This window comes from Lemur catta, chromosome 1, assembly GCF_020740605.2.
Source record: "Lemur catta isolate mLemCat1 chromosome 1, mLemCat1.pri, whole genome shotgun sequence".
NCBI classification, from domain to species: domain Eukaryota; kingdom Metazoa; phylum Chordata; class Mammalia; order Primates; family Lemuridae; genus Lemur; species Lemur catta.
The window spans coordinates 42,778,812-42,805,778 of record NC_059128.1 but is presented as its reverse complement, the minus strand read 5'-3'; the positions used below and the strand labels follow the sequence as shown (position 1 = coordinate 42,805,778).

The 26,967-nt window shown below is 37.0% G+C and overlaps 2 protein-coding genes across 4 annotated transcripts in view; one reads left to right on the top strand and one right to left on the bottom strand.

The window, feature by feature from the left end:
• STYX (serine/threonine/tyrosine interacting protein) overlaps positions 1 to 16,662 on the top strand; it is a 54,521-nt gene extending 37,859 nt beyond the window's left edge. The window contains exons 10-13 of one of the 2 annotated variants that reach the window (XR_006738872.1): positions 2,567 to 2,660; positions 4,662 to 4,811; positions 9,042 to 9,128; positions 16,353 to 16,662. Coding sequence is in view for 1 of the 2 variants with exons in the window: in XM_045567016.1 (XP_045422972.1) it covers positions 2,567 to 2,660; positions 4,662 to 4,735 (168 nt within the window). In the remaining variant the exon portion in view is untranslated. Of the gene's footprint in view, positions 1 to 2,566; positions 2,661 to 4,661; positions 8,251 to 9,041; positions 9,129 to 16,352 lie in introns of those variants that run through there. The other variant, XM_045567016.1, reaches the window with a different exon arrangement.
• GNPNAT1 (glucosamine-phosphate N-acetyltransferase 1) lies at positions 10,693 to 22,844 on the bottom strand. Of its 2 annotated transcripts, XM_045567037.1 has the most exons (7): positions 22,613 to 22,808; positions 22,164 to 22,322; positions 17,677 to 17,844; positions 16,926 to 16,988; positions 14,159 to 14,286; positions 13,209 to 13,270; positions 10,693 to 11,068 (listed from the first exon to the last, which is right to left on the bottom strand). In XM_045567037.1, exons 3-7 carry the CDS (start codon positions 17,828 to 17,830, stop codon positions 10,921 to 10,923), a joined length of 555 nt encoding a protein of 184 aa, XP_045422993.1. In that variant the 5' UTR covers positions 17,831 to 17,844; positions 22,164 to 22,322; positions 22,613 to 22,808; the 3' UTR covers positions 10,693 to 10,920. The 2 variants fall into 2 exon arrangements, with proteins under 2 accessions (XP_045422993.1, XP_045422985.1); XM_045567029.1 differs by lacking the exon at positions 22,164 to 22,322 and having other exon boundaries at positions 22,613 to 22,844.
• Between the last annotated feature and the right edge of the window lie 4,123 nt (positions 22,845 to 26,967).

Genomic DNA, 26,967 nt, shown 5'->3' with positions numbered 1-26,967 from the left:
TCTTATTCTTGCTCAGGCTGATCTCAAACTCCTGAGCTCAAGCTATCTTCCCGCCTCAGCCTCCCCAGAGTGCTAGGATTACAGGCATGAGCCACCACGTCAACCTTAGTTTACTCAAACATGTAGAGATTAGGGAGATGAAGAATTAGCAGAGGAGATTGAAAAGGAGTGGCCAATGAGGTAGGAAGAAAATCAGGAAGGTTCGGTGTCTAGGATGTTTTTCAAATGAAAGTGTTGGAGAAGGAGGGGAGTGATCCACTATGTCAAAGGTTGATAACAGGTTCTATAAGGGCTTAGAATTGACATTACAATATGACCATGAGGTCACTGGTGTCCTTGACAGTGTTTTTGAAGCAGAGAGGATAAGCATAATTGCAGAGAGTTCAAGGAAAAAATGGGAAGAAGGGAATTCGAGCAGGAAGGATAGGCAATTCTAGGAATTTTGCTTTGAAGGGAAAAACAAATAGTAATGAGAGAGAGAACTAGGGTTTAGAGTTTGTTTTCTAGGATGCAAGAGTATAGCCTATCTGTGTGCAAATTGGAAAAATCCAGAAGAAAAAGAGAAATTAATATTTTCCCAGAACTGCATAGTGTAGTTTATTCTCTTTGTTGATTCTACTATTCATTATTTCTGTGGCTTTGTATTTTTTCTCTTCCATTTCTTTGTTGAGCTTAGATAGATAGTTGATATGTCATCTACTTCTGTTATATTTCTTCCATGAGTCCTTTTATCTCTTCTTTGAACTCATTTCAGAAATGCCATTGGCTTAGGCAACTCAGGCTGCCATAACAAAATACCAGAGTGGGTGGTTTAAGAAACACATTTATTTCTCAGTTCTGGAAGCTGGGAAGTCCAAAATCAATGTGCTAGCTGATTCATTTCCTGGTGAGGGCTTTTCTGGCTTGAAGATTGCTGCCTTCTTGCTGTGTCCTCACAAGGGGGCAGGAGTGCATAGTATCCTTATATCTTATAAGGATACCAATCCATCATGGGGGTTCTACCCTTATGACCTCATCTAACCATATTACCTCCCACAGGCCCTATCTATCACTTAATACCAACACATTGAGGGTTAGAACTTGAACATATGAATTTTGAGGGGATGCAAACCAGTCCCATAATCATATTTGCTTTGATTGGTTTATAATTTTCATCTGCTTCATGCTATAATTTTGATGGTGTGTTATTTATGCCTTTTGGTTATAATGTTGCTTTTCTTTATTTTCCTTGCAAAAACTTTGATTAAGACCTACACTGGTTCCTTTTTGGTTATTGTTCATCTTTGAACTGGAGGTATTCTTTTTAGATTAGCTATTTGCTCAAGAAAAAAGTTGTAGAGAAGGGGCCAGAGGAATGGTTGGGGAAGGAGACAGCTTGAATTTTCCCAGTCTTCTCTGGTGGCATGGCTCTCTCAATAAGAAGTAGAGCACCTTATGTCACAGCTTTGTTTTGTTTAAATTGATAAACACTGAATACACACATTTGTGTCACCTGAGAAATCCTTAATGAAAATCAGTGAGTGTGGGGCCTGGGTATATAGATTTTAAAGTGCCTCAAGTGATTCTTCTGTATAGCCAGACTAGTATTACTGGTTTAGCCTTTACTTTTAGCTATCCAAGATCAGTTGATGCTTGACTACAAGCATCCCAGTTTCTTCTCCACTTTACTATACTTACAAGCTGCTTCTTGCAAAACTGTCAGGTGGGTGTTTATGTTTTCCTTAGTATGCCCTGCCTCCTATAGCCCACTCATATTTCCTGACTTTGTCATACTATGAAAGGGCTTGGTTTTATCTTAGGTCTGCCACCTTTTTTAGAGAACTATGAACTGTACCTGCTCTGTCTGATACCTGCAGAGACAGGCATCTTCTGTGCCTCATCACTTAGTATGGTTCCATTTTTTGAAAATTTTATTGTGGAATATAATACACATAGAAAAATGCATAAAATCTAAATAAACATCCATGCAACCGTCACCCAGGTCAAGAAATTAGATGTTTACCAATACCCCAAAAGTCCTTTTGATGCCCCTTCCAAGTACAACTCTCTCCTTTTGTAATAATAACCGCTATCTTGACCCATGTGGTAATCACTTCCTTACTTTTCTCATTCTTATATTCAAGGTTAAGGATGTTTCCTAGTTTCATCAAATGTTTTCCTTGTTTGCAGAAAGGGGAGAGGAACAAAAATGCCTTTATTCCTCCATCTTTAACTGGAAGCAGAGGACTACTGATATTGCCAGTTTTGTTTTTTGGTTCTTTTTTTTTTTTTTTTAACAGATGAAGTCAGAGATCATTATAGTTAATGCCCCAGTGGCATAGGACACATACTGACTGGCAGTTCAATGTGCGATAACCCTAGTGCACGCTGTTGGCCTGACTTGATTTATAGTTATTGATAGTTGTGAAATTACTAATATGAGGTAGGAATTTTAAACTTCCATTTCTCTTACAATGTGTGGCACCAGATTTTTCATTGTAAACTAAGAAAACCAATAATGTACACATTAATCGCTGGGTATCCAAGAATGTAAATGTATATTCAAGTTAATTATAATCTTTTTTAGGAATATGAAGCCATCTACCTAGCAAAATTAACAATACAGATGATGTCACCACTCCAGATAGAAAGGTCTTTATCTGTTCATTCTGGAACCACGGGTAAGGATTTTTTCTTTTTGGAGAAAGTTTAATTGTTTAGAAAACTTTTGGTAAGCTGTTGAATTAAAATAAGATAATTTTAATTTTATGATGAATAAATGTGTATTATAATGAGCTTCTGCTGTGTGTATACCACTGTAAATTGTGCCTCATCAATTAGAATATGCTGGTTGGAAGATCAGATATCTATTTGGTGTAATTTTAAGTCTCTTAAGTAGTATAGCTGTGTTGAAAAGATAAACGTACTAAGAGGAGTCTGGAGAAGGCACCCCAAACACACACTTAGGTGATCTTACTAAAAATAAAGGGTGGTTAATAAATGAAAACATGTTTCAAGATCAGTAGGGTGACTGATGTGAACTACCTCTGTTTATCTCTTGCCGTCAATATTTCAATCCTTTCTCCCCTCCTTTGTTATTTCAGAAGTATCCCAACCCCCTCATTTTCAAAGTTAACACTAGTTAGTGTTGACCTGGAAATTGAGGACAGGTGATCTTATCTAAAAGTATAGAATTCTTTCCACTATACTGCACTGCCTATACTGAAAGCTATATATTAATCCCTCACTCTGAACTTCCTTGTTATCATTGACTCTTTTCTTGTCTTTGCCACCTCTGTCTAATTACTTTCCAAATCCAATAAGGTCTGTTTCATCAGCATCTTTAAAATTCCTTCCTTTTTTTAGTGGTAACCTTAATCTAGTTCAGATCCAGATTGGACTTCTTTCCAAATTCTTGCTATTTGGTCTGTTCTGGACATTGTGGCCAGACTTATTTTCATGAAAGATATTCCCAATAATGATATCTTTTTCCTTTGTCAGTGTCTTCATTGGCTTCATTCCTACAGAAGAAAATATATAGAATGCCAGAGGTGATAAAGGCCTTTCTGATTTTTCGATTTCTGTCTCTTATTATTTCTCTTTAAATCTGTACTCCAGAAAGCCGAACCTACTGATGGTTTCCTGTGTGTATCTTCTTTTCTCCACCTAAAATGCATCACATTCGGTTTCCCTATTCTTGCTTCAGATGTTGTCATCTCAGGAAAACATGATTAACGTGCTCTCCTCCAACTCCAAGTCATTTGGAGTTCCCATAGAAGCACAGCACTTCATCTAAAACTTAATCACAGCATCTGGATTTGGCTTAATGGCCAGGATATTTTCTTCCAACTTATCCTTTGTATTGACATTACATTTTTATCCTTATTAATCTTACAGTGAAATATGAGCTTAATGTTAGAACCTGCCCTCTGAATTAACATTATTACCATGATTTTACACAATGTTTAGGGCATAAATTTAAGGCCATGCCATTGTTAGGCAAAAAACATAGCAGATCCTCTGCTAGTTTAACTGTTCCCTAAAGTTTTCCTCCATTGAGACTCAAATTTCTTGATTATAACTGTTGGGCATGTAGGGATAGTTTTGAGTCTATGTAGGAAATTTCTGTATTTAGCAGATTCTGATGTGAAGAGTAGATAAAAGCAAATCTCTTCCTCTACTGTGTGCCTTCCAACCCTAGACTTGTTGGTAATGAAAACCACAGCTTCGGTGGAAAAGCATTTTCAGCTACTCTTCATATTAATATCTATGAAAGCAAAAAGATAATTATATCTACAAAAAATCATATAAATATGATTCATTTCTTAAATCTTATGTCCTAAGTCACATGTTTATGGTGCCTAAAAAGCACAAACTTGGTAACCAAACATTGATGTATCATCACTTTAAAAAAGGGTCTATTTTAAAAATTGTTTATTACATGCAGTACCTAAGGCATACTTAATTCTCAGGAGGGAAAATATATCCTGTCATGAAGAAAAAAACTTATTTGGGTAATTTATAACAAAAGAATTTACTAAAGTTTGCTATAAATTCAGTCAGGGAATTTTCATAGTGTTTATATGGTATCACGTGAAAAACAAATTTTTACTGGCTGTAACATTCTAACATGAATTTATTTAAGCTTCCATTTTATGTTATCTTCATGCAATAACTTTTAGGCAGTTTGAAGAGAACACATGAAGAAGATGATGATTTTGGAAATATGCAAGTGGCGACTGCACAAAATGGCTGACTGAAGAGCAAAATTATAGAGTGTGAATTTCTATTTGGGAAGGAGAAAATACTAGAGACAATAATGATGTAAAATGGTAAAAACAAGTAGTTTCTTTTCAATTATATGTTGCTTCCAGACATGTTTCTCTGCAACTTGTTAAGCAACATTTTAAGATGCTGGACTTCTGCAACAGATGGCACTGATGGTTATACTCCTTTTTCTGTTTTAAAAAAACACTTTACAAGTTTTATTATAAACCAAGAATTTTGGACTTGCAAAGAGGTATTATTGCAATAATGCACTTTTCATACTTGAAATTTATTTGTATGATATAAAGTTATTACTTTAAACAAAATGCAAGTTAGAGGGGATTTGTTTATAAAGTTTGGGTAATTTATAACAAGAATTTCCTAAGGTTTGCTAAAAATTCATTTTTTGTTCTATAACATTTTAAAAATAATTTTACAGTTCAGTTTTATGATGGAGCCTCTTACAGAAACATTAACAAAATGCAGGAATCTGCCACATTTCTTTTTTAGTGTAAGTCAATAGCTTAATTTTGTTTTTTAAACTTCTTGACCCCTTAATGATCTTTAAATCATGACACTACCCAACTGTCTCTACTTTAACATGGTCTAATTACTGCTTCCTGTTACCTTCCTAATTTGTTTATCCTATAGAAAAAAAACACCAAGTTTTAATGATAAAAGGAATGTGTTTAGCTTTTAAAACAAGAATAGTGTTAGATTTTCAAGTGACTTTCCTTTTTGTTTTTTGTGGTTTTTTTTTTTGTGGTAACAGCCAAATGTCATATTTGTTCTTTTCAGTGTTGACCAGCTCTTTTTCTTGTGTCCAAAATGGTTCTAAATACAATATAATAAACCAATGTAGCACTAATTTTTTTCTAAATGAAGCCCAAAAAAGAAAAGTGCCTTGCATCATTAAAAATAATAATCAAATCCTCATGATCTCTAAATTACTATATAGAACAGTGAAAAGATCTTAATATTTTTCTGTAATTTCTTGTTAAACCGTAAACTAGTTAACTGAAAGTATGAGGCTTGAAGAGACTTTAGTAAATTATTTGGAATATGGAACACATTTACTCCATTTTTTGTTGTCTTCATGATTCTGTGAGATTGTTCCAGCTCAGACAGAAGCTTTTCTTTGAACATGCATTTATTGGGGAAAGTGATTGTGGGAGACTCTAGTGTACTTTCAATTAGCATTTTAATCAGTTCTTTACAGTCAGTTAATCCAAACTTCCCCCATAATTTTCTTTAGCGAAGTCACTTTATGGATCTTTGGTTCTCCATGTTTTTATTTATATGTATAAAAATTGTTCTAAGAGAAACATTTTTGCTATTTTAAGTAAGATGTGAGGGAAGAGAAGAGTGTTTTTAACTTTTTATAGTTGATGACTTTAGGGTAGCACAAACAAAACTCCTTTGTATCTCACTTTTCTCAGTCCTCTCTTGAGGTGCTTTACTGATGGGAATGATTTCTATGCATTCCTGTGGTCACCAAGAGGCACTATGCAAAGTAACCTATTACACCAAGTTACTTGCTTTGCATTCCTCCCTATGATGTAATAATATAGTAAAAGCTTTTTTATCCAACATATGGGAGAGTGAAAATTAAAATTGCTGTTAATTAAGAGTTAATTACTGTTGACCCAGGTGGTATTCCTCTTCTGATTTCCCTTCCCTTCTCTTAGCACCCAGAAAATATATTGTTAATCCCATTGTGGTCCGGTATTCTGTTGTGTGATTAGGTCATTTGGTGTACAGTGGTCTAGTGGAGTCAAGATTTGTACTGAGTGTTCAAAAATTCCAGTTGGTAAAGTTACCAGATAACACAGCTTTCCTGTATATAGATCACTATTGGATAGGTCAGCAAAGATCTCTTATAATCTAATAATCTGTGATGCTTCATTCAGCATAAACTCAGCTTAAAAGAATTGTCCTAATAGTGAATTTAGGTTTTAAAAATGAGGCAGTTAAGATTTTTTTGGATACGTTTCATAAACATATCTTCTAGTATGGTCAAAAATACATATTTGGTTATGAGTATTATTTTATAGCTGGTAATTTTCCACCTTTTCTAACCACTATAATATTTATGTTGTCACAAAAGTGCCTGCCCAGCACTGTATATTAAAGATAGTCTCTCACAAACACTAGAAAAAGGGACTGTCATCATCTAGAATACAATATTAATGTGGACAAAACATGAGGTTTATTCTTTCTTTCATGTAAGAACATTGCAGATTTGTTTTTTCTTGAATCTGTGTTCAACTAGTTGTTCTGATAGCCTTTCCATTTCTGTGATTCCTTTATATCCATTGATGTTTTGTGATAGATAACCATGATAAATTTACGTAATCATGATTTAGTTTCTAGAGTATTTGAATAATGTGTGAGTGACCACCCAGTTTTAACATTAAATATGTAATCTGGGCACAGAAGTTAAAGTGGAATTATATCAAAACATAGGGAAACTGCATTACTGTCCCTTTTGAAAGTATGAAACTTAAATATTGAAAATACTTAAACTGGAATGGCAGTGTTCTTACCTTCTTATTTGAGTTCATTGGTTCGTGTTAATTATCGATTAGATGTTTAAACAGCAGTTACCTTTGTTTTTTTGTATCTGCCCTATGTTGGAAATGTTAAACAGTGATAGCTTTTGCTCCCACCTCTCAACCACTTAACTTTTAGAGCAGAATATTCATTTTGGGAGGATTTTGTGCTTCATCTGAGTTTAGAAGTAATGTCAGAAAAATGTTAAGCATGTCCTTTTTAAGAAAATATAAGGTTTCTAATTGTCTTATTACCATGGTAATTCAAGTGAATTAGAAGTATTTAACTGAACTCTTGAATTATAAAGTTGAGATGTATATATCAGGATCTCAACTTGATGTAAAGTAAATGAGCAGTTACCTGGCGGATTTTTTTTTTTTAAATAACTGGTTTAATCCATAATCCCATAACAAACATAGCTTCACTTCAGTATTTACTTTTTTGTCCATCCAACAATGGTCCAATAAGGAAATGATAGGAAATAGCTGAGAATTACTAAAAGATTTTTGTTTCTAGGGTCTTTGAATGCTGGATGTTTTGTTTTGTTTTGTTTTGTTTCCCATCTGTGGCAGCTAAAAAAAAAAAATCACTCAATATTCAGGTTTACATGTTAGCTCTCTCTCATAGGGAGTTGCCATACCTCACAGTTCAAAGTGTATTCTATAGATCAGTAACATTGTACTGACATGTAATTGCAATTTACTATGCAGCAAAAATGATTCAAGATGAAAAATATAGTGTCTATTTACCTTTGTATAGGCAATTGCTTAAGTTACTCTGCTTTTAACATTTGTACTTGGATAAAATGCTTATGTATGTATAGGAATGTCACAGTGCAAGATGCTGCTAGCCCAGGCACAAAGTATTAAAATTATTTTGTGAAGATTGGTGGTTGTATTAAAACTGTTGTGCCATTATACCTCAAAAAGATTGAAAAGCTCTTTCATACTGCTTATGCCTCAGAACTTCTTTACTTATATTGTTAACCTTCCAAATAAAAGTAACCCAATTTTACTCCCACAGGTTAAGAAGGGTGAGTAAACACTGGATATTGAAAACTACTTAAGAGTATTCTCCAATGCCCTTTGGTCACACAGACACAGAAAATTATGGTCAATAGTCCATGCAAGCCTCAAATTCCAGCTCAAGTATTTTTAAGGATTAGTTGAGCAAGTTGTAGTCGGAGGTGAGAGAATTCTGAAGGAAAGAGTAGGTCATCCATAGAACAGCCTCCATCCAACCCATTAATAAAATACTTCTTGCTTTTACAGGACCATTTTTCCCCCTTAGCCTACCTATAATCAGTGCTTCATCAAATAACTCTAAGGTTTCATCACAACTACATCATTATTTTAGATACCACTAAAGGGCAAAATGTTGCTAACGAAACTATGACAAGGCATTGATCATAAAATGCATCCAGGTTTCAGAGATGTTATTGTGCATCTTACGGTCAATGAAGTACAAATATACAAAGCATGGGACACAGTAAAAAAAACAAAAATCACAACTGCCACTTCACTACCCTTTTCATTAGCAAAGAATGCTCAAAAATGGGGTGAATATACTTCATGTATTAAGTGTTTATACAGCAATTTTTCATGCTGAGGTTTACTCACAATAGGGCTTAGGAAATCATAAATATACTCTTATTAAACTAAAGCTAAATACAGATCACTATTGTCTTCGATGACACAATTTTTATTTACTAAACCCTACCTATAACTATTTCCTTCTGGCAGATCTAAGAGAAGACCTTAAGAACATTATTTAAAGGGATTTATTGAAATACCAACCTTGTAGACAATTTTACTTCAAACTGTTCAGTGGTAAGAAATGTAGTAGAGCATTTAATTTTGCCTTTTACTCGTTTTTTTTTTTTAAGAGACAGGGTCTCCTTTGTCACCAAGGGTGGAATGCAGTGACATGATCACAGCTCACTGTAGCCCCAAAATCCTGAGCTCACACAATCCTCCTGCTTTAGCCTCCTGAGTAGCTAGGACTACAGGTGTGTACCACCACACCCAGCTAATTTTTAAGTTGTTTTTGTAGAGACAGGTTCTTGCTATGTTGCCCAGGCTGGTCTGGAACTCCTATCCTCAAGCGATCCTCCTGCCTCAGCCTCCCAAAGCACGGGGATTACAGGTATGAGCCACTGGGCCTGGCCCCAGGCCTGTTTTTTAACATGGATAGAATTTACCTAAGAAACTACTGTCTGCCAATGTTGTAAGGCTCCTGAAAAGACAGAACTAGCTTTGTTGCTTTCAGTGGAGAGAGATCAGTTCATCTGCACGGGTCATAAGCAGATTAGTGCACTCTCTACTGGTGAAGGATTTTCGATTGTTTTGGAAAGCCTGCTTTACTTTAGCTGACTGCATGGAGAGAAATCTAAAATCCAGTTGTGGTGGTGTGAATCAAAGGGATGCTAAACACATGGTCTTTACTTTCTAAGTTCACTTTACACAGAATATAAAACTCAAATTTTATGAACCATGACTTAATAGTTCAATAGAAAATTCAAGAAAAGCACAGAGAGGATTCTAACAGAAGACTATTCATCACATGAACAGGTTTATTGTAACATGGAATGGAAAAGATTAGAACTTAAAGTGTAATTCTTCAACTTTAAAAATAATTAAAATAAATAAAATCAAAACAGGATAATGACCAGAATAATAGTACCATTATAATCACATTAAGAAGAAAAGCTTCCATCAACATTTTAAGAATGTGAAAAATACAGTATGATACACTTTTAAACACTGTATTCTACTCAATTTTATAATATTCCATTTTCATAAAGATATTACTCAGAAGACAGGCTTCAGGTACTCATGAAAGAGAAATGAGAGTGGAAATACATATGCCGAGATTTACTAATTCACTATTAAAAAGTACCTTAGATGTCCCATTATAATTGCTCTTAGGTATTTTTAATGGTAGTTATATTTCACAGAGAAGATAGGTAGTACTTTATCTACCTAGAACTATGTAAACATTCAGAAAAACATTTCAATTATTTTACTATGAGTCTTGTCACATTTTATAAGTTATTTTCATTTCTTCTACTGACGAGGTTGTTTGCCCAAGTTAGGATCAACAAATACTGGACTGTACTATATTCAGTTGTAATAACTGATTTATCCAACTTGATTTATTATGTGGGAAATGATATGCCCCTAAGTGTATTTAGATCTGTTTCTTTGAAACAAAAATATTTAATTTTATGCATGTTATAAGAAACAGCCTTATTCAACATATACTTTTTTAAACAAGCAGTACAAATAGCAGACATATAACTCTTTACTCTCCATACTCTTTGACTACCAAGAAATGAAGCCAGAATTTAGAAAAATACAATGCAAGAAAAGATTCAAGTTAAAAATATATTCCTTTGGTTAAAAATCATCCCCTTTATAATAATAATTTGTAATCTAAACTCACAGAATGTCCCACCAGCCCAAGTAATCTTCTAAATGTCATACTTGCAGTATTACAATGTTTCCTTCAGTCCGGTATTTATGGAGGTCACTGGGTTGCAGCAACAGAATATTTTAACTCTAGGAAAAGGATAGCCTTGTAGCATTAGCGCCTTTGACAGTTTTCTTTCTTAAAATATTTTTACTTTAGAAACCTCCGACACATGTAGTTTTCTTCAGATACTGTATATCCAAACTTTTTATAGAAACCAACATTTTGTGGTAGACACTCAAGAGTAATCTTATAACAGTTCAGTTTCTTGCTTAGTAAAGTAAGAGTTGATAATAACCTGAAATTTAAAAAGGGGGAGGGTGGGAAGACAACATATATTAATAAAAATGGATTTTATAACTATGAATTCATGTCTTAAAACTTCAAATTGTAACTGATAATCATTTAAATCCCCAAAGCACTTTTATTTGGTTTCAAATATACTTTAGTAATCTCCAGCATTTTATTAAATAGGATAAATACTAAACTCATCCTAAACCCTCTTTAAATTTTAAGATTCATGTAACACTACTACATTCATATTAACACAACTTTTAAAAAAATATTGCCAGGCTGGGCACAGTGGCTCACACATGTAATCCTAGCACTCTGGAAGGCCAAGGCCAGAAGATCGTTGAGGTCAGGAGTTCAAGACCAGCCTGAGCAAGAATGAGACGGCATCTCTACTTAAAAATAGAAAAGAATTAGCTGGGTGTGGTGGTGTGTGCCTGTAGTCCCAGCTACAGGGAAGGCTGAGGCAGGAAGATCACTTGAGCCCAGGAGTTTGAGGTTGCTATATGAGCTAGGCTGATGCCATGGCACTCTAGCCCAGGTGACAGAGCAAGACTCTGTCTCAATTAATTTAATTAAAAATATTGCCAAAATTATTTTGTGAAAGGACTTTATTCTAAATCTGTTTAAACTACTTAGGAGCAGTCAACATTCCCACATAAAATGGATACATAATAGCTTTTTTATTTTTAAAGCTACTTTAATATTTGTGAAAGTATCAGATTAACTCAAGATTGGTCTAATTAATATGAAATGGAAACAAAGCAAAAAAGTATACATCTTTACTAATCCCTAAAGAATCCAAGCCCAGTATAAAAATGTGGTTCTAACTGCCTTAGAGTATAAAAACTTTGAAAGTTCTACAAAAATTTGAAGGATTTTCTCATGTTTGAATAGACTGAAAAATGTCATTTTGGAAATAAAACATCTTGATTGAAGTTACAAAATTATAAAAGGTATAACAAAATTAAATGGACTAGAATACCAAAAATCAGTCTGTTGTATGTGATAATATATTCCAAATTACCTAGGGTAGTGTCTAGTACATAGCAGGTGCTTAATATTTATTGAGTCAATTCCTTAAACCTCAGAAGAGATAATATTAAAAAGCAGTAATAGGCCGGGCGTGGTGGCTCACACCTGTAATCCTAGCACTCTGGGAGACCGAGGCGGGTAGATAGTTTGAGCTACTAAAAACAGAAAGAAATTACATGGCCAACTAAAAATATATATAGAAAAAAATTAGCTGGGCTTGGTGACATATGCCTGTAGTCCCAGCTACTTGGGAGGCTGAGGCAGGAGGATTGCTTGAGCCCAGGAGTTTGAGGTTGCTGTGAGCGAGGCTGACGCCACGGCACTCTAGCCTTAGCAACAGAGTGAGACTCTGTCAAAAAAAAAAAAAGCAATAATAGTAGGCAATAAGCTTTTACATTTAAAGAGTTAGAGAAATGTATAGAGGTTTATACAGTGAAGCCTGTTTCAGTATACATTTCTAAACAGATCACAGACTATTCTGTAATAGTTGAGTATTTCCTTTGTTTTTAAATATGACAGAAATTGAGGCAAATCTGACTAGCCCAAAAGTTTGTTTCCTACTAGTGTGAGAATACTACTAGACATTACTATCTAGAAAGGAGTATGCTTCCAATTATCATACTTCATTTATTCATTAAATTCAGTCTAAGTTATAGAGTGAGAATGGGTTCCAAATTAATGAAACCCAAAAAGAACCTCAAACAGGAAAACTTTTTAAAACAAGTATCTTGGTAAGAAAATAAACTGAGGCCGGGCGCGGTGGCTCACGCCTATAATCCTAGCACTCTGAGAGGCTGAAGCGGGCGGATCATTTGAGCTCAGGAGTTCGAGACCAGCCTGAGCAAGAGCGAGACCCCGTCTCTACTAAAATATAGAAAGAAAAATTAGCTGGGCATGGTGGCGCATGCCTGTAGTCCCAGCTACTCGGGAGGCTGAGGCAGTAGGATCGCTTAAGCCCAGGAGTTTGAGGTTGCTGTGAGCAAGGCTGACGCCATAGCACTGTAGCCCAGGCAACAGAGTGAGACTCTGTCTCAAAAAAATAAATAAATAAAAATAAAATAAATAAACTGAAATATAATTTATCCAGGGTTACCTTGTTTCTGCCTACTTACAATTTGCCAAGCTGCTTTCCTCTGCATTCATCACTAACGACAACATCTTCTACTCTTCCTCTCTGAAAATATTTACAAGGTTTAAAGGACTAAGCATCTAGTTTTAGCTAAAACAAATGAGTTCATAAGAATTTATTGATTAAAAAGAAATAAGTATGTTTTGTAACCTTGAACTTCACAAAAACCAAAAGGCAAAAAACAAAACCACCTTTTTACTCATTAGAGGAAACAGTATAACGAATCAACTTGTGGCCTGATCTTGTTTTGGTTATGTCCCCAACCTCCCCACCCCATTGATTTAACGCAAATGCCAAAATCCACATCACCAGAATGTAATCTTGTCATGAATACAGTACATCCCTCATTCTGTTCCTTCTTTCATGCCAAGTTATTTCAGACATCCAAATAAAATTTATTAATTTCTAGTACAGAAACCCCACCAAAATTAATAAGCCTCACAGAACACATTCCAAGTGTTCCTATCTTGTTCTTATTGGGTGACCTAAGGGGTTTTGTTGTTTACTATTCCATGTGAGTTCTTGAGGGGTGAAAGGGTGCTATAAGCATTAGAAGTATCACAATTGCAACAGAACATGGTATTCTGAACCATTTTACTACTTGAAAATGGCTAAAAATTTGTGCTAATGCAGTACATTCAAAGTATTGTTTTTGAGAAAACATTAGGGATTCCATATATTACTGCTAAATTGCATGATACCACTTGGTTTCTCAAATCTAACACCTTACAGAACAATTTTAGCAAACAATTCATACTATTAATACGTTCTCTTTCTGAAAGCTCTCAGAACACACTGGGAAAAATGCCTATTACTAAAGGATTTCTAAGAAGCAATGAAAAGCAGTGAGAAAATAGATTTGTCTAATGGAAAATCAGTTTTGCCAGAAAACACCTGTCCATTTTACTCGTAAGTGTAAATATGAGTACATACCTTAGCACAGGAATGGATAAATTTATGTTCTATTATCAGAGTTGCCGTAGCAACAATCTGTCCTAGAGTCACATCTTCTACAACTGTAACATAGTAATCCCCAGATTTCTTCATATGCTCAAAAGATTCTGTGGAAATTGGAAAACAAAAGTGTTATCTAGTGGACATTCAACTTTATTAGGTGCTAGAAAAATACTAGGATTAACTGAATTATTGAATGTTTAAAGCTATTTTACCATAATTACTTTCCATTTTTAAAGAAAATACTACATTACTAAAAAGGACTGAAATATCAGCAATCAGTATCAATTGGAATATAGTCCATACATTTAAAATACCTGCTAGCAAAGTAAAGACTAATACAGTGATTTCAGATGAACAGCACTTATAAGTAAATTGTAGATGTTGCCATTTCTATGACAAATGACTGAAAACTCCAATTCCTCTATTGTCAAATAGATTTCTTTAAACTTTACACTCAACAAACATTCAAATAAAACAAAAACTTGGCAAATTTTAACAAGAGCATGTTTACATGGCACCATTCTGTAATTTCTAGTCTTTTGGTATAGTTTTCAGTCTTCCCTTTGTGATAGTGTTTCATGATTACATGGCTTTATCTTTAGAAACAGTCATTGTTTTTGTTTGCTTTGAAAGTACATTGCAAAGGAGGTGAAAATTTTTTTCCATTTCCAAGTAATTTTTCCAAAGTCACATAGCAAATAGGAGCAAAGAAACTTTCCCCTTAAATTGATTTTGAATACTTATAGTGCTGAAATAACATGGTTTCTCGTCTAATCTGATAGGCATAATAGAGGAATTCAGGAATAAAAACTGAGCTGAATAGTCTCTCATTTCCAGAGTGTCATTCTAGATAAGTAGAAAGAAGAAATAAGTTCAATGAAGGAAAACAATGTGAATCAGGGAATGTGGTCTTCATTCTCAGGAGAGTCAGGGCGCTAAACAAAATTACCTATGAAAGGAAATGAAGAATTACAGAAAACAAGAAAAGGCAGTTAGAGCGCTGAACGGAGTTAGGAAGGTTTTAGTCCTTTCCTTACCAATAACTACTTGTGATCTTGGGTAAGTCACTGGATCTCTCTGGATTCCCATTTTCTCATTCATATGTCTACAAAAGGGGCGTTGGACTAACACAAAGATACCTGCTAACCTTCAAATTTATTAATGAACCAAAAATTTAAAATATATATTCTTTTTTTTTTTTTTTTTTTTGAGACAGAGTCTCGCTCTGTTGCCCGGGCTAGAGTGAGTGCCGTGGCGTCAGCCTAGCTCACAGCAACCTCAGACTCCTGGGCTTAAGCGATCCTACTGCCTCAGCCTCCCGAGTAGCTGGGACTACAGGCATGTGCCACCATGCCCGGCTAATTTTTTGTATATATATATTTTTAGTTGGCCAGATAATTTCTTTCTATTTTTAGTAGAGACGGGGTCTCACTCTTGCTCAGGCTGGTCTCGAACTCCTGACCTCGAGCGATCCACCCGCCTCGGCCTCCCAGAGTGCTAGGATTACAGGCATGAGCCACCGCGCCCGGCCTAAAATATATATTCTTAAATTTTTGATTTTGTGATGAAATTTCTGTGAATAAACTAGCCCTAACGACATGAAAGGAAATACAGTCTCGGGTTAAAGATAAAACATGTTGTATGTAACTCATATTCCTAATGAATAGCACATGTAGTAGTAATAACAAAACCATAATGGCTCAGTTGGTAATAATAATGCAGTGTTAACACTGTAATAAGACTAATACCTGTATACTGTAATAGTAAGTTACAGAAATGATTGTGCTCTTTAATTCAAACAACACAAAACCAAACTCATACAAAAAGTTTAGATGGGAGATAGGAGGAATTTCAAAAAAGAATATTAAGGGTTAACACTCACCTAATGTTGCATCAATGCTAGGCTAATAGGATTGTTACACTTATTTTGATCTTCTAACCAAATCAGTAATAATCTTTCCACTTCAATACTTAATTCACTATGCTGCTTAGTAGTAACTGCTGCTTTCATTAGGGCACTGCCTTTCACATGTTCCATATATAATTGTTCTGATAGCTGAGCAATTAAGGCCTAATGCTTTCCCAATGAATGATGGCATCTGGCCTTTCTCTGAATCCTTAATTATTTTTACTTCCGTTTCCATTGTAATCACCTTTCTCTTCGATGCAGGCTCACCTGAACTTGCAGTGGACTGGAAGCATGGTCGTAAGGGTAAACACAGACTCACAAAACTGAATAAAAAATTAAGATAAAAGGGATGCTATGTGTAAGCCACACTATAAACAATGAGACTACGCCACTAGTGTACAGATGCTGTGCCAACAAACCGCGTATGCCAAGTGGATTTGTTTACATGGGCAGAAGAAACTATTATAGTTCCTGAATTGTTAATTTAATTAATTATAAATTATCCTTATGTGGAGCCTGTTCATAAGAACAGAACGCTGTAAGTTGGGTCATCCATAACCTGGGGACTGCCTGTACTACAATAAAAACGAAAAATCTATAGAGCTGCCACCTAGGTCCTGTGCTATAGTAGTTATCTAAAAGTAGTCAGGTGTTTTGCCAAACAAGGTTATCACTACATTTGGATTCCAGAACAACTCAGCCACATTAAACATTTAAATAAGAAAACAGCTAATTTGTTATTTGAATAACTTCCAGCTGTTTCAACAAAAACACAAGCACTTCTTGTTTCCCTTTTTTTTTTTCCATTCAGGAAAAAGAGGCTATAGTACTTACTCATAAATTGTTCAGGGTTGACAACTCCAGTCTCTGTCAGCTGACCCAGTACCTTAAAAAAACCTAGTTTTGAGAAACAGATTTCAAGTCATGAGAAGAGCAAAAGGAAGACAGAATATGAACAGAAGCACTATGCTAAGCAGGTGGGATTCTGGGAAGTTATTTTTAAAGAACTTTCCATAATCTTTTTAAATTATTAAAAAAGGTTAAACTAAAACCTGTTCTTTCTATAATCACTATATATAACAAAGAATAATAGGTTTTGCCAATGCTTTTCCTTGCATAAGAGTTGTGGAAAAGTGCTGACCTTAATATACAATATTTACAGAACCAGTGCGTGCATTTTTCAGCGTACTTTGCATTAAGTTCAATGCAAAGGATGCCAAATTTTCTCAAATATGTGATTTGGTTTTACTTTTTAAGTTTCTCACTATGACCAAATGTATTACTTGTGAAATAAAGTATAAATAACATTGTTGAGGATACAATTTTTATGAGAAGCCTTTTTGGCTTAATTAGGAAGGAGTGGTTTTTATATTTAAGTCATTTTAAATATTTCACAGTAATATTTGGTCTTAGCGTAGCATATACACGTTGGAATTGAGTGTCCTGGTCACTTTAAAAATTAAGTATAAAAAAATAGTCCAAAAGTTAAATATTTTTTAAAATTATCGGCATCATAATGTTTATGGAAAAAATGGAAGGCTAACTCACAATAGTTCTAGTCAAGATTGGTAAAGTGAGACCATACCTCTATTTAAGTCAGCAGTACAAAGAGGCCTCAAAACCAAGCCTTCTCCAGGATGGGTTGGGGAAATGGCTGGAGAAAATGTAGCTGTATTCTGACTCCAGTCCACTTCTTTGAGCAGACTTGGGTCAAACATAGGAGTTTCATCAGGTTTCATCTTTCTGGTAAGGTCTAAAATAAAATTTGAAGTGTTAAGGCATTTTAATTAGGAAAATTATGATTGGTGAGAAAGTTAATTTCTTAATTAACTATGCAATCAGAAGTATTCTTTAACAGATACAAAGGATATTTTACTTTATCCTGAATCTAATGTCGAATGCCACTACAGATTAAGTGACTAAATTAATAAGCTTTAAACTTTATTTTATTTTTATTTATATTTTTTGAGATAGAGTCTCACTCTGTTGCCCAGGCTAGAGTACAGAGTGTTACTGTAACTCACTGCAACCTCAAACTCCTGGGCTCAAGCAATCCTCCCCCCTCAGCCTGGTGGGACTACAGGCACACACCACCATGCCTGGCTAATTTTTGTAATTTTTGTAGAGACGGGGTCTGTTGCTCAGGCTGGTCTTGAACTTCTGGCCTCAAGTTATCCTCTGGCCTCAGCCTCCCAGAGTGCTAGGATTACAGGCGTGAGCCAACGCGCCCAGTCCTGAAGGTAATTTTATATACCACAGGGTGTCCCAAAAGTCTCCAAAAGAAAAATTTTGTAAAATTTTGTAATCAATATCTTGTAAAGTTACATTTAGCTACAATTTCCCATTTTTCCTACTCATGGCGACTTTTGGGACACCCTGTATTTTAAATAATTTTGTTGATGAAACAGTCTGTACATAAGGTCTGGTATGGAATTTTGGACTTGTGACATTGTATTAGCACTCAAAAAAAGTTTCAAATTTTGGAGCATTTCAGATTTTCAGAGTAGGGATGCTCAACCTGTATTAGACCGTAAGCAGCCTCCAGCTTTCATTTCTATTCTTATACCCAGTTAAAGAAACTATATTTTAATGACAGAACAACTTGCCCCATAACCTAACTCCCAGTTTGGTCCCACTTTAATATGCTTTAGGGTAAATATTCTTAACTTTTCCTTAAAGGTAGATTAAATTTCTGCCTGTGTAATCTTATGTAACCATATAAGTAATGCTATAATATAGTATAAGCTTTGGGAAGGTAGTGTGGTGTAGTAATAGAAGTTTATACTTGTTTTAGTGCTTATTATGTGCCAGGCACTGTTCAAAGAGCTTTACTAATGTATTTACTTCAATCCTACAGGGTAGGCGGGATTATTATCTCCATTTTAACTGATGAGGAAATGCAGGCACAGAGATGTTAAGTAACTTGCCCAAGGTCACAAAATTAGTGGAGCCAGGATGTAAACCTAGGCATGGAAACAGCATGAGCTTTGGTGTCAGACCTGGTGTTCAAAGGTCAACTATGTGATAAAGTAATTAAGCTCTTAGAATACTGTTTCCTCATTTGTAAAGTAGAGATGAAATTACTGGAAGGATGAAATGAACTACTATATATAAGCAAGCACTTAGCGCCTGGTAGTGCAAGTACAAGATATATTCTAGTTAGCGATACATTTAAAATTCAAGTTTATAAGTTCTTGTTAATTTTTTTCACCTTTAAATTAATTCATGAATCAGGCACTGTGCTGGGTACAGGGACTACAAGAAGAACGGCAGGTTATCTTCTGTGTTTATGTTAAACCAAAAGTTAGCATTCTTGGATAGGAAAGAATAAAAACATAGTTTATTATGTAGAATACTGAGTTTTTGTCCCCTGAAAAAGGATTCAGAGCAAATTATGCTACAAAGCACTATTCCTGCTTCTAAAAACATTAATGAAAGGATATAAATTATGATGATTAAAGTAATCATTCATATCAAATTTAACAAGTTTACCATCCATTCAAAACAGTTTTTTAATAGGTTAATTTTAATGCATGCATTTTAGTGTTAGTAACCTCATATGAAAGGTGGGTAATGACATTGTTTTTTCAGGTATGCAGATAAACAGGCTAAATATTTGTGAATAAAGTAAAATGTATACATTTTAAATGCAGAAGCCAGAAAATATTAAAAATGTAAGTTCCTCAAAGCAGCATATTATTTAAGCATTTTGATCATGCTATTTAACACACAATTGTAAACACAAAGTTTAAGGAAAGCTCAAAAGGGAGTTTAGATGAACATTAACAAAATTTAAACTAGATTCCTTTTTCCTATAAAGATGCTTGAGTTTACAGAATGTAGTCTAGAAAACACACAAAATAGGGTTAATTTTTGTGAGAGAGAGGGGAGAAGTACACAGGAGAAGAATTAGGATTATGAAGCCTTTAACTAAAGGATTTTAACCAGTAAATACTAATATTTTCCTGTTCTTTTCTTTAACCAGATGGCCTTATAACATCAATGATCATAAAAATAAATATTGGCTTGCATTTATTGAATATATTTGTTAACTCTTGAAAGTACAATGAAAAGTGTATCATTATTTATCATGTATTATTTTACAGACAAGGAAGCAGGCATAGTAACTTGCCCACGGTTACAATGTCAATTAGGAACAGAGTTAGGATTCAAAATGAAGCAACAGGGCCAGCTTCACAGGAACTGGACCTGTGCAGTTGGACAGGACCTTGTACTTAGTTTAATACTCTGCTGCCACTGCTTTGAAATTCTTAATAATTTTTTAACAAAGAGCCCTGCACGTGAATATGGATTACCACAAATTATGTAGCCAGTCCTGCTAGGCAGTATGACTTCAGACTCTGTGCTCTTAACTGAAGATAACACTAGTGTGGATAAATTCCCTACTTTATTGGGGTACAAGGGTTAAAAATTTACTCAAGAGCAGCACTTGGAGCCTATGTTTGGAAAACGGGAATTTCATAGTAGCCAAAATGCACTAAACAAAGCATTCTGAAGAGAAGACTCTATTAACCAGGCAATCAGAAATTAATATCAAAATGTTTTTATAAACTATTTTGCAAAACAGAGCCACATTTAAGACTCACTTTATCTCATTCTGTCCTCAAATAGTAAAATTCTGCCGGTGCCAAACTAACATGCCAGGCAAGATAAAAACAAGATATGAGTGGATACAAAATTCCAAAGACTTTCAGTAAAGAACCAAATAAGTAATTCAGTTTGGTTTACAAAAGAAATAATATTTTAGCATCTTAAGGTGCCTCAGATATTACAAAACTAGGAAATTTCTGCAAATAAAATGCACAGTTGTTTTAAGCTCAATCTCATCCTTATCATTGGGGTCTGCTTTTTGAGTTTTTAGATTAACTTTAAAAGTTTAAAAGTTTTTAGATTAACTTTAAAAAGTAAACCCTAACCCTCCTTAATATTCCTCAAGAACCTTTTCTGTTCAGCTGCTAAATTAACATGCATTTAGAGGGTTCATTTATGCCTAACCCTAGCCCAAAAAATTCCTAGTGAATGAATAACAAATTTTTTAAGACCCACCTGTAAGTCACATTTCAGAAAATCTAGACAAAAAAAAAAAGATTCCCAAACTGTCATATAAGTGTTATCACAAGAACCATACACCTAACTCATTTTTACTAGTTACCTCATCAGATTTTCACTCAACTGAGTATTTTTTGGACACAATTCTCGCAGCTTCTTTATCAAATTCGAATACAAATGGGGAGAAGCTGTTGCTCCAAGCAAGCAATTGAGATCAACAAGTAATAGACACTGGAGATAAAGATTAAAAAGTCGTTATACAAATTTAAAAAAACATAATCTAAGGCCAGATCTAAACTGCCTTACTTATGTCTCAAGAGCTTCTCAGGCATCCTACTTCAGTACATGGTGACTGGGGGAGGGGGAACTCCTGCTATTTGAAACATTAGGGTTCCTTTATACACATTTCAATAATAATTTGACTACATTTTGAAGCTAAAGAACATTTCCTTCATCAACGGTTTTAACAGGCCTGGCCATATTTATTAAGTTATGCGATTCCACGAGTTTTCAAAAGTATTTTCTGGTAGTTTATCTGATCTCTACAATCTGAGCATTATTCCCAGTGTGGCAATGAGGAAGCTGGAGCACATGGAACTTCCAAGACGTGCCCCAAGGTAACACAGCAAATGAGTGAAGTGGGGGTAGAATCCTCTTTGCCTGTTTTCCCATCTTGAGCCCTAGATTACTATACTCAATAGGTGCCAATCTTGACATCATCGTACCAGACAGGTAGTTCTGTATCCCCTATTCAGCGAATCCTGCCTAAATAAATCTAAATGTCTTGAGATTCATTCTACGATTCGTTCGTGAGTGATTATCCTAACAAAACGAATCCCATAATCGCCCGTTCAATTTTGTATGAAATTTTTTAAAGAGTTTGGCTTACATAAAACAGCTCTTAAAACAGAAATCAGAGTACAGTACTCGATGTTTCTAGGGGTAGAAGCCCAGGGAAAAGAGACAAAGGATGTCCCTCTATACCCCGGGGAGAGCCCCGACCTAGTCGGTGTGGAAGGTGCTCTTCGGGGCAGCGGCGTGTCCTCAGCGGCTGCCGACCCCCGTGGGATGCGCCCTGGCAAGGCAGGCCTGAGGCGTTCGTGCCCCTTCACAGGTGATGGCTGCAGAGACCGCGAGCAACTGCATCTCCCACGCCGGAGCCTGGTGAGCGAAGAGTTAGTTTCGATCCCAATCCCTGCTCCTGCCTCGCCAGGCCAAGACCCCCGCACGGCCGTCATCCTTAACCCCTGCTCCAAGCGCCGAGTCCCTTCAACTTGCTCGGAACCGCGCTCTGCACCCCCGTGTGCACCCGGCCGGAGAAGGTGAATGCCCGCCTCCTCCAACAGCACCCCGGGGGCCTAGCCCGCCTCGCTCGCGGCAGCGGAAACACCTGTTTGAGAACCGTGAAGGCAGGCCCACCGCGGACCCCAGGACGCCCGGCCCCTCCTCACCCGCGGAGGCCCCGCAGTCGGCGCTCCTCGCCAGGCGCGTCGGACTCTCCCCCACCGGTGTGCACAGCACCGGATCCGGATCCGGCTTCAGCGCCAGCCCCACCTCCTCCTCCACCTTCAGCGCCACAGTGGGGAACCGCGACCCAGACGTGGCAGCTCCGACGCCTTCCAACCCGCCCCTGCCGGCTCACGCAGGGCGCCGCTGGCGGCTGGGGGCGGAGGCGCACCCGCCCGCGCCCGAGAGCGAGGGGCGGAGCCTAAGGCGGTGTCAGCGCGCGGGGCGGGGCGGGGCTCGGGACCAGCCCCTCCCTCCTCCTGCGCCCGCCCCGCCCTGCACTCCCCGCGCGCTCGCCCCGCCCTCGCGCTGCCCCTGCCCTGGCCCCGCCCTGCGCTCGCCGCGCGCTCGCCCTGTCCCCGCCCTGCCTGCGCCCTGCGCCTCCTGCTCCGTCCTCCGGCCTTTCTCACGGCGTTGCTGTCTCAGTTTGTCTGGCGTTGAAGCTGCCTAGGAGTTGGCCGAGCAGTGTAAGTGGTGACCAGAGTGGTAACCGGAGGCTCGGCCGCTTGACCTCTTCGTTTGTCCTTTGTTGCCCTTTCCCTCACGATTCTATCCATTAATGAGGACTTCTACTCACCGCAGATCAGAGCTCCTCATCCCCAGGTCTCTGGATCACAGTTCCTGCCTTCAGGAAACTGAGTTGGAGCCTCTGCATTCAGCTCCTTCGGGACTATTGTTTTATTTCTCCTTCCCTCCCTCGAATCCTTTTTGGGTGAATATGGGGTTAGGACAGTGGTTCTCAGCGGCAGCGATTTTGCCTCCCAAGAGACATTGGCAATTTTGGGAGCATTTTCTACGTCACATCTGGGGGAGAGGTGTTGCTGGAGTCTCCAGATGGTAGAGGTTACAGGTGGGTAGAGGCTGGGAATGTTGCTAAATGTCTTACAGTGTGCAGGGCAGCGCCACAAGACAGTTAACTGGCCTGAAACGTCAGTACGGCTGAGGTTGAGAAACCCTGGGTTAGGAGAAGAAAAGTAACTTTTTTCTCAGTCCCATTTCAAAGTGGCTTACCTAAGTAGCACTTGTACCCATTTTACGGATTAGGAAACAGAGGTTCAGAGTTGTTAAGTAATTTACAGAAGTCTGCTAGCCCCCCTTCCTTGCCTTGTACCATAATATGCAATTCATTGAAATTGCAAAGCATTTTATTCTTAAACAATAGTGTTCACAGAATTAACACCATAGATCATCTACGAGAAATTATATTTTCTGTTCATTTGTGAGATTTAAATTTCAGTTATCTCCTTTACTGATTTATGCGTTCTCACAACTTCAAACATCAATGAGCTGATGGCATCCACATCTCTGTATATATCCCTGTTTTTACCCCTGTACACACAAAAGAATATTTAAGGTATAAGCTGGGCTCAGTGGCACACACCTGTAGTCCCAGCTACTGAGGAGGCTGAAGTGGGAGAATGGCTTGAGCCCAAGAGTTCAAATCCAGCCTGTGCAACATAACGAGACTCCCATCTCTTAAATAAAAAATATGCATATATATAAGACATAAATAAAAATAAACACTCATCAACACATGACTAATCTTAAACATGCAGCCTTGTTTTTCTTATCAGACTTCTGGTCAAATGTTTTCGATGAGATTCTCCTGTGCAACAGAATCCTGTACATTTTATAAATCAGCAAAGAATGAAACAAAATTGCTATAGTTTGGAAATTTGACCCTGCAGACCTCATGTTGAAATTTGATCCCCAATGTTAGAGGTGGGGGCCTAATGGGAGGTGTTAGGGTCATGGGAGTGGATCCCTCATGAATGGCTTGGTGCAGTCCAAGTAATGAGTGAGTTCTCACTCTATTAGTTCCCATGATAACTCGTTGTTAAAAAGAGCATGGCATCTTGCCCCTCCCTCTCTTGCTTCCTCTCTCACCTTGTGATCTGCACGTGCCAGCTCCCCTTTGCCTTCCATCATGAGTGGAAGCTTCCTGAAACCCTCAGCAGAAGCAGCTGTTGGCACCATGTTTCTTGTATGGCCTGCAGAACCATGAGCCAAATAAACCTCTTTATCAATTACCCAGCCTTGGGTATCCCTTTATAACAACACAAATGGACTAAAACAATAATCAATTATAAAATTGCAGAACACAGGAGTTCTAAGAGGTACCCCTAGAGATCTCTTGCATTACAGATACATTCCTCCTTATCCTCACTGAGCCATAGGACCCCAGTTTCTCCTTAATGGACAGTCCAATCACTTTGACCAGTACAGTCAACTCCCTTCTTTACCTGTTGGTTTACTTGGCAATGAGGAGCTGAAAGTAACCAGAAGACAGTCTCGATTTATGGTTTAATTGGTATGTTTTCTGGTCATTATTTATTTGGGGGGGTTCTAATAAGAAATGCTACATCAACAATATTCTTGATGGCTCAGATAAGATTATTATGTGGAAAAACATGGATATCAATGATTGAGTTGGATATCAATGATTCAAGAATGTTGGACTGAATGAGAAGTTTAAGAATAGCTTAACTAATTTATTTCATGTTTTCTTCATGTTTGTACAAGTATTAAGTATTAGAATTAAATTAAACAAATATAACAACCCAGTCATATGCAGTGGCTCACACCTGTAATCCTAGCACTCTGGGAGACCAAGACAGAGGATGGCTTGAGCTCAGGAGTTGGAGACCAGCCTGAGCAAGTGTAAGACCCTGCCCCTACTAAAAAAATAGAAAAATTAGCTGGGCAAGGTGGCACACACCTGTAGTCACAACTACCTGGGAGGCTGAGGCAGGAGGATCGCTTGAGCACAGGAGTTTGAGGTTGCAGTGAGCTATGATGGTGCCACTGCAATGGAGTGAGACTCTGTCTCTAAATAAATAAATAAAATAATCCATGTCTAATTAAGTATAAAAGAGCTCTTTTGCTGGGTATTAAAAGTTCTGAGTGATAGGAAAGCATATATTATGGTTTTAAATTGGCCACATGATTTCTTTCTTAGTGGTATATAACCTAATGGTGTGTCATACAATGGATGTCTCTAAGATTTGATGAAATATGGTATGTACCTTAAAGTAATAATACTCTGCTAGGTTTGAATACTCACCAAAACTAATGTTGAGATTTAATTGCCAACAGTATTAGGAAGTGGGGTCTCTAAGAGATGATTAATACTGTTATCATGGGAGTGGGTTCCTGATTAAAAGGATGAGTTCAGCCCCTCCCTCTCTGGCTCTCTCTTGCACTGGTTCTTGCACTGCTTCTCTCCCTGTGACGCCTTCAGCCATGGATGACCCTCACCAGGTACCGGTGCCATGCTCTTGGACTTCCCAGCCTCCAGAACTGTGAGCCAAATAAACTTCTTTTTATTATAAATTACTCAGTCTTGGGTATTCTGTTATAGCTGGAGAAAATAGACTAAGACATTCTTTAAACATGTTCATAAATGATTTCATTTGATCTTCGATGAATACTGTGATATAAGGTGGGTTCTATTATTTTCATAAGGCAAATGAAACTCAGATAATTTTCCGTTTCTTATGGGTGAGGCTGTGTGTTGTTTTGTAGACATTTGAACTTAAGAACTTAATAAAATAGTTCAGCAATTTGTTTTTACAGTGTTAGTGACAAATTTAAGGCATTTTCAGTCTTGAGTAGATCTTGTTACATAATGACAGTGTTTTGAAAATGTGATATTAGAAATGAAAGATGGGATTTAAGCATAGGAATATTTATGTATGGAGCTAGGGATGACAGAGGACAGAAATTCCTGGAAAGGCAGCAAAAGATTAAACCTGGGAGAAATCTCAGAGTTAGTCAAAGTGCTCTCAGGTTCTATTGTTTAGTCCTTCAAAGATGGATTTATTTTCTTCTAGATACTGTGCCTTCAAATTATATAGCCGCCAGTAGCTACTGCTTGGTAGTCAGGTTCTTGCTTCCAAGAAAAAGAAACCAGCTCTGGAAGGATTTGTAATTAGTTTACAGAATCAATAGGAAGACTGGAAAACCAGGCTTAGAAAATGGTAGAGGCCAAGAGAGTATAGGCAGCCAAGGACCCAGCCAAGGCCATGCTCTGAGAATAGCTTGTTTAGATTGCTGGCCCAGAATACTCACCATCACAGATGCTCCTTGACTTACAGCAGGGTTACATCCTGATAGACTCATCATAAGTCGAAAATGCATTTAATGCTGGGAATAGAGCAGACAGTCCTTGACTTAGTTTCCTCATCTCAGTATAATAGTACTGGCTTACATGGTTTTGTAAGGGTTTAATAAAATATTTGAAGTGTTCAGCATAGTTTCTGACATATAGTTCATGCTTGATAAATGCTAGTTTGTGTAC

Coding starts and splice junctions, on each gene's coding strand:
- GNPNAT1 (XM_045567029.1), bottom strand. CDS start 17,830: ATGAAACCTGATGAAACTCCTATGTTTGACCCAAGTCTGCTCAAAGAA. Junction 14,287..16,925: donor CAACCCTGAACAATTTATGA/GTAAGTACTATA, acceptor CAATTTCCACAG/AATCTTTTGAGCATATGAAG. Junction 13,271..14,158: donor TTATCCATTCCTGTGCTAAG/GTATGTACTCAT, acceptor AAATATTTTCAG/AGAGGAAGAGTAGAAGATGT.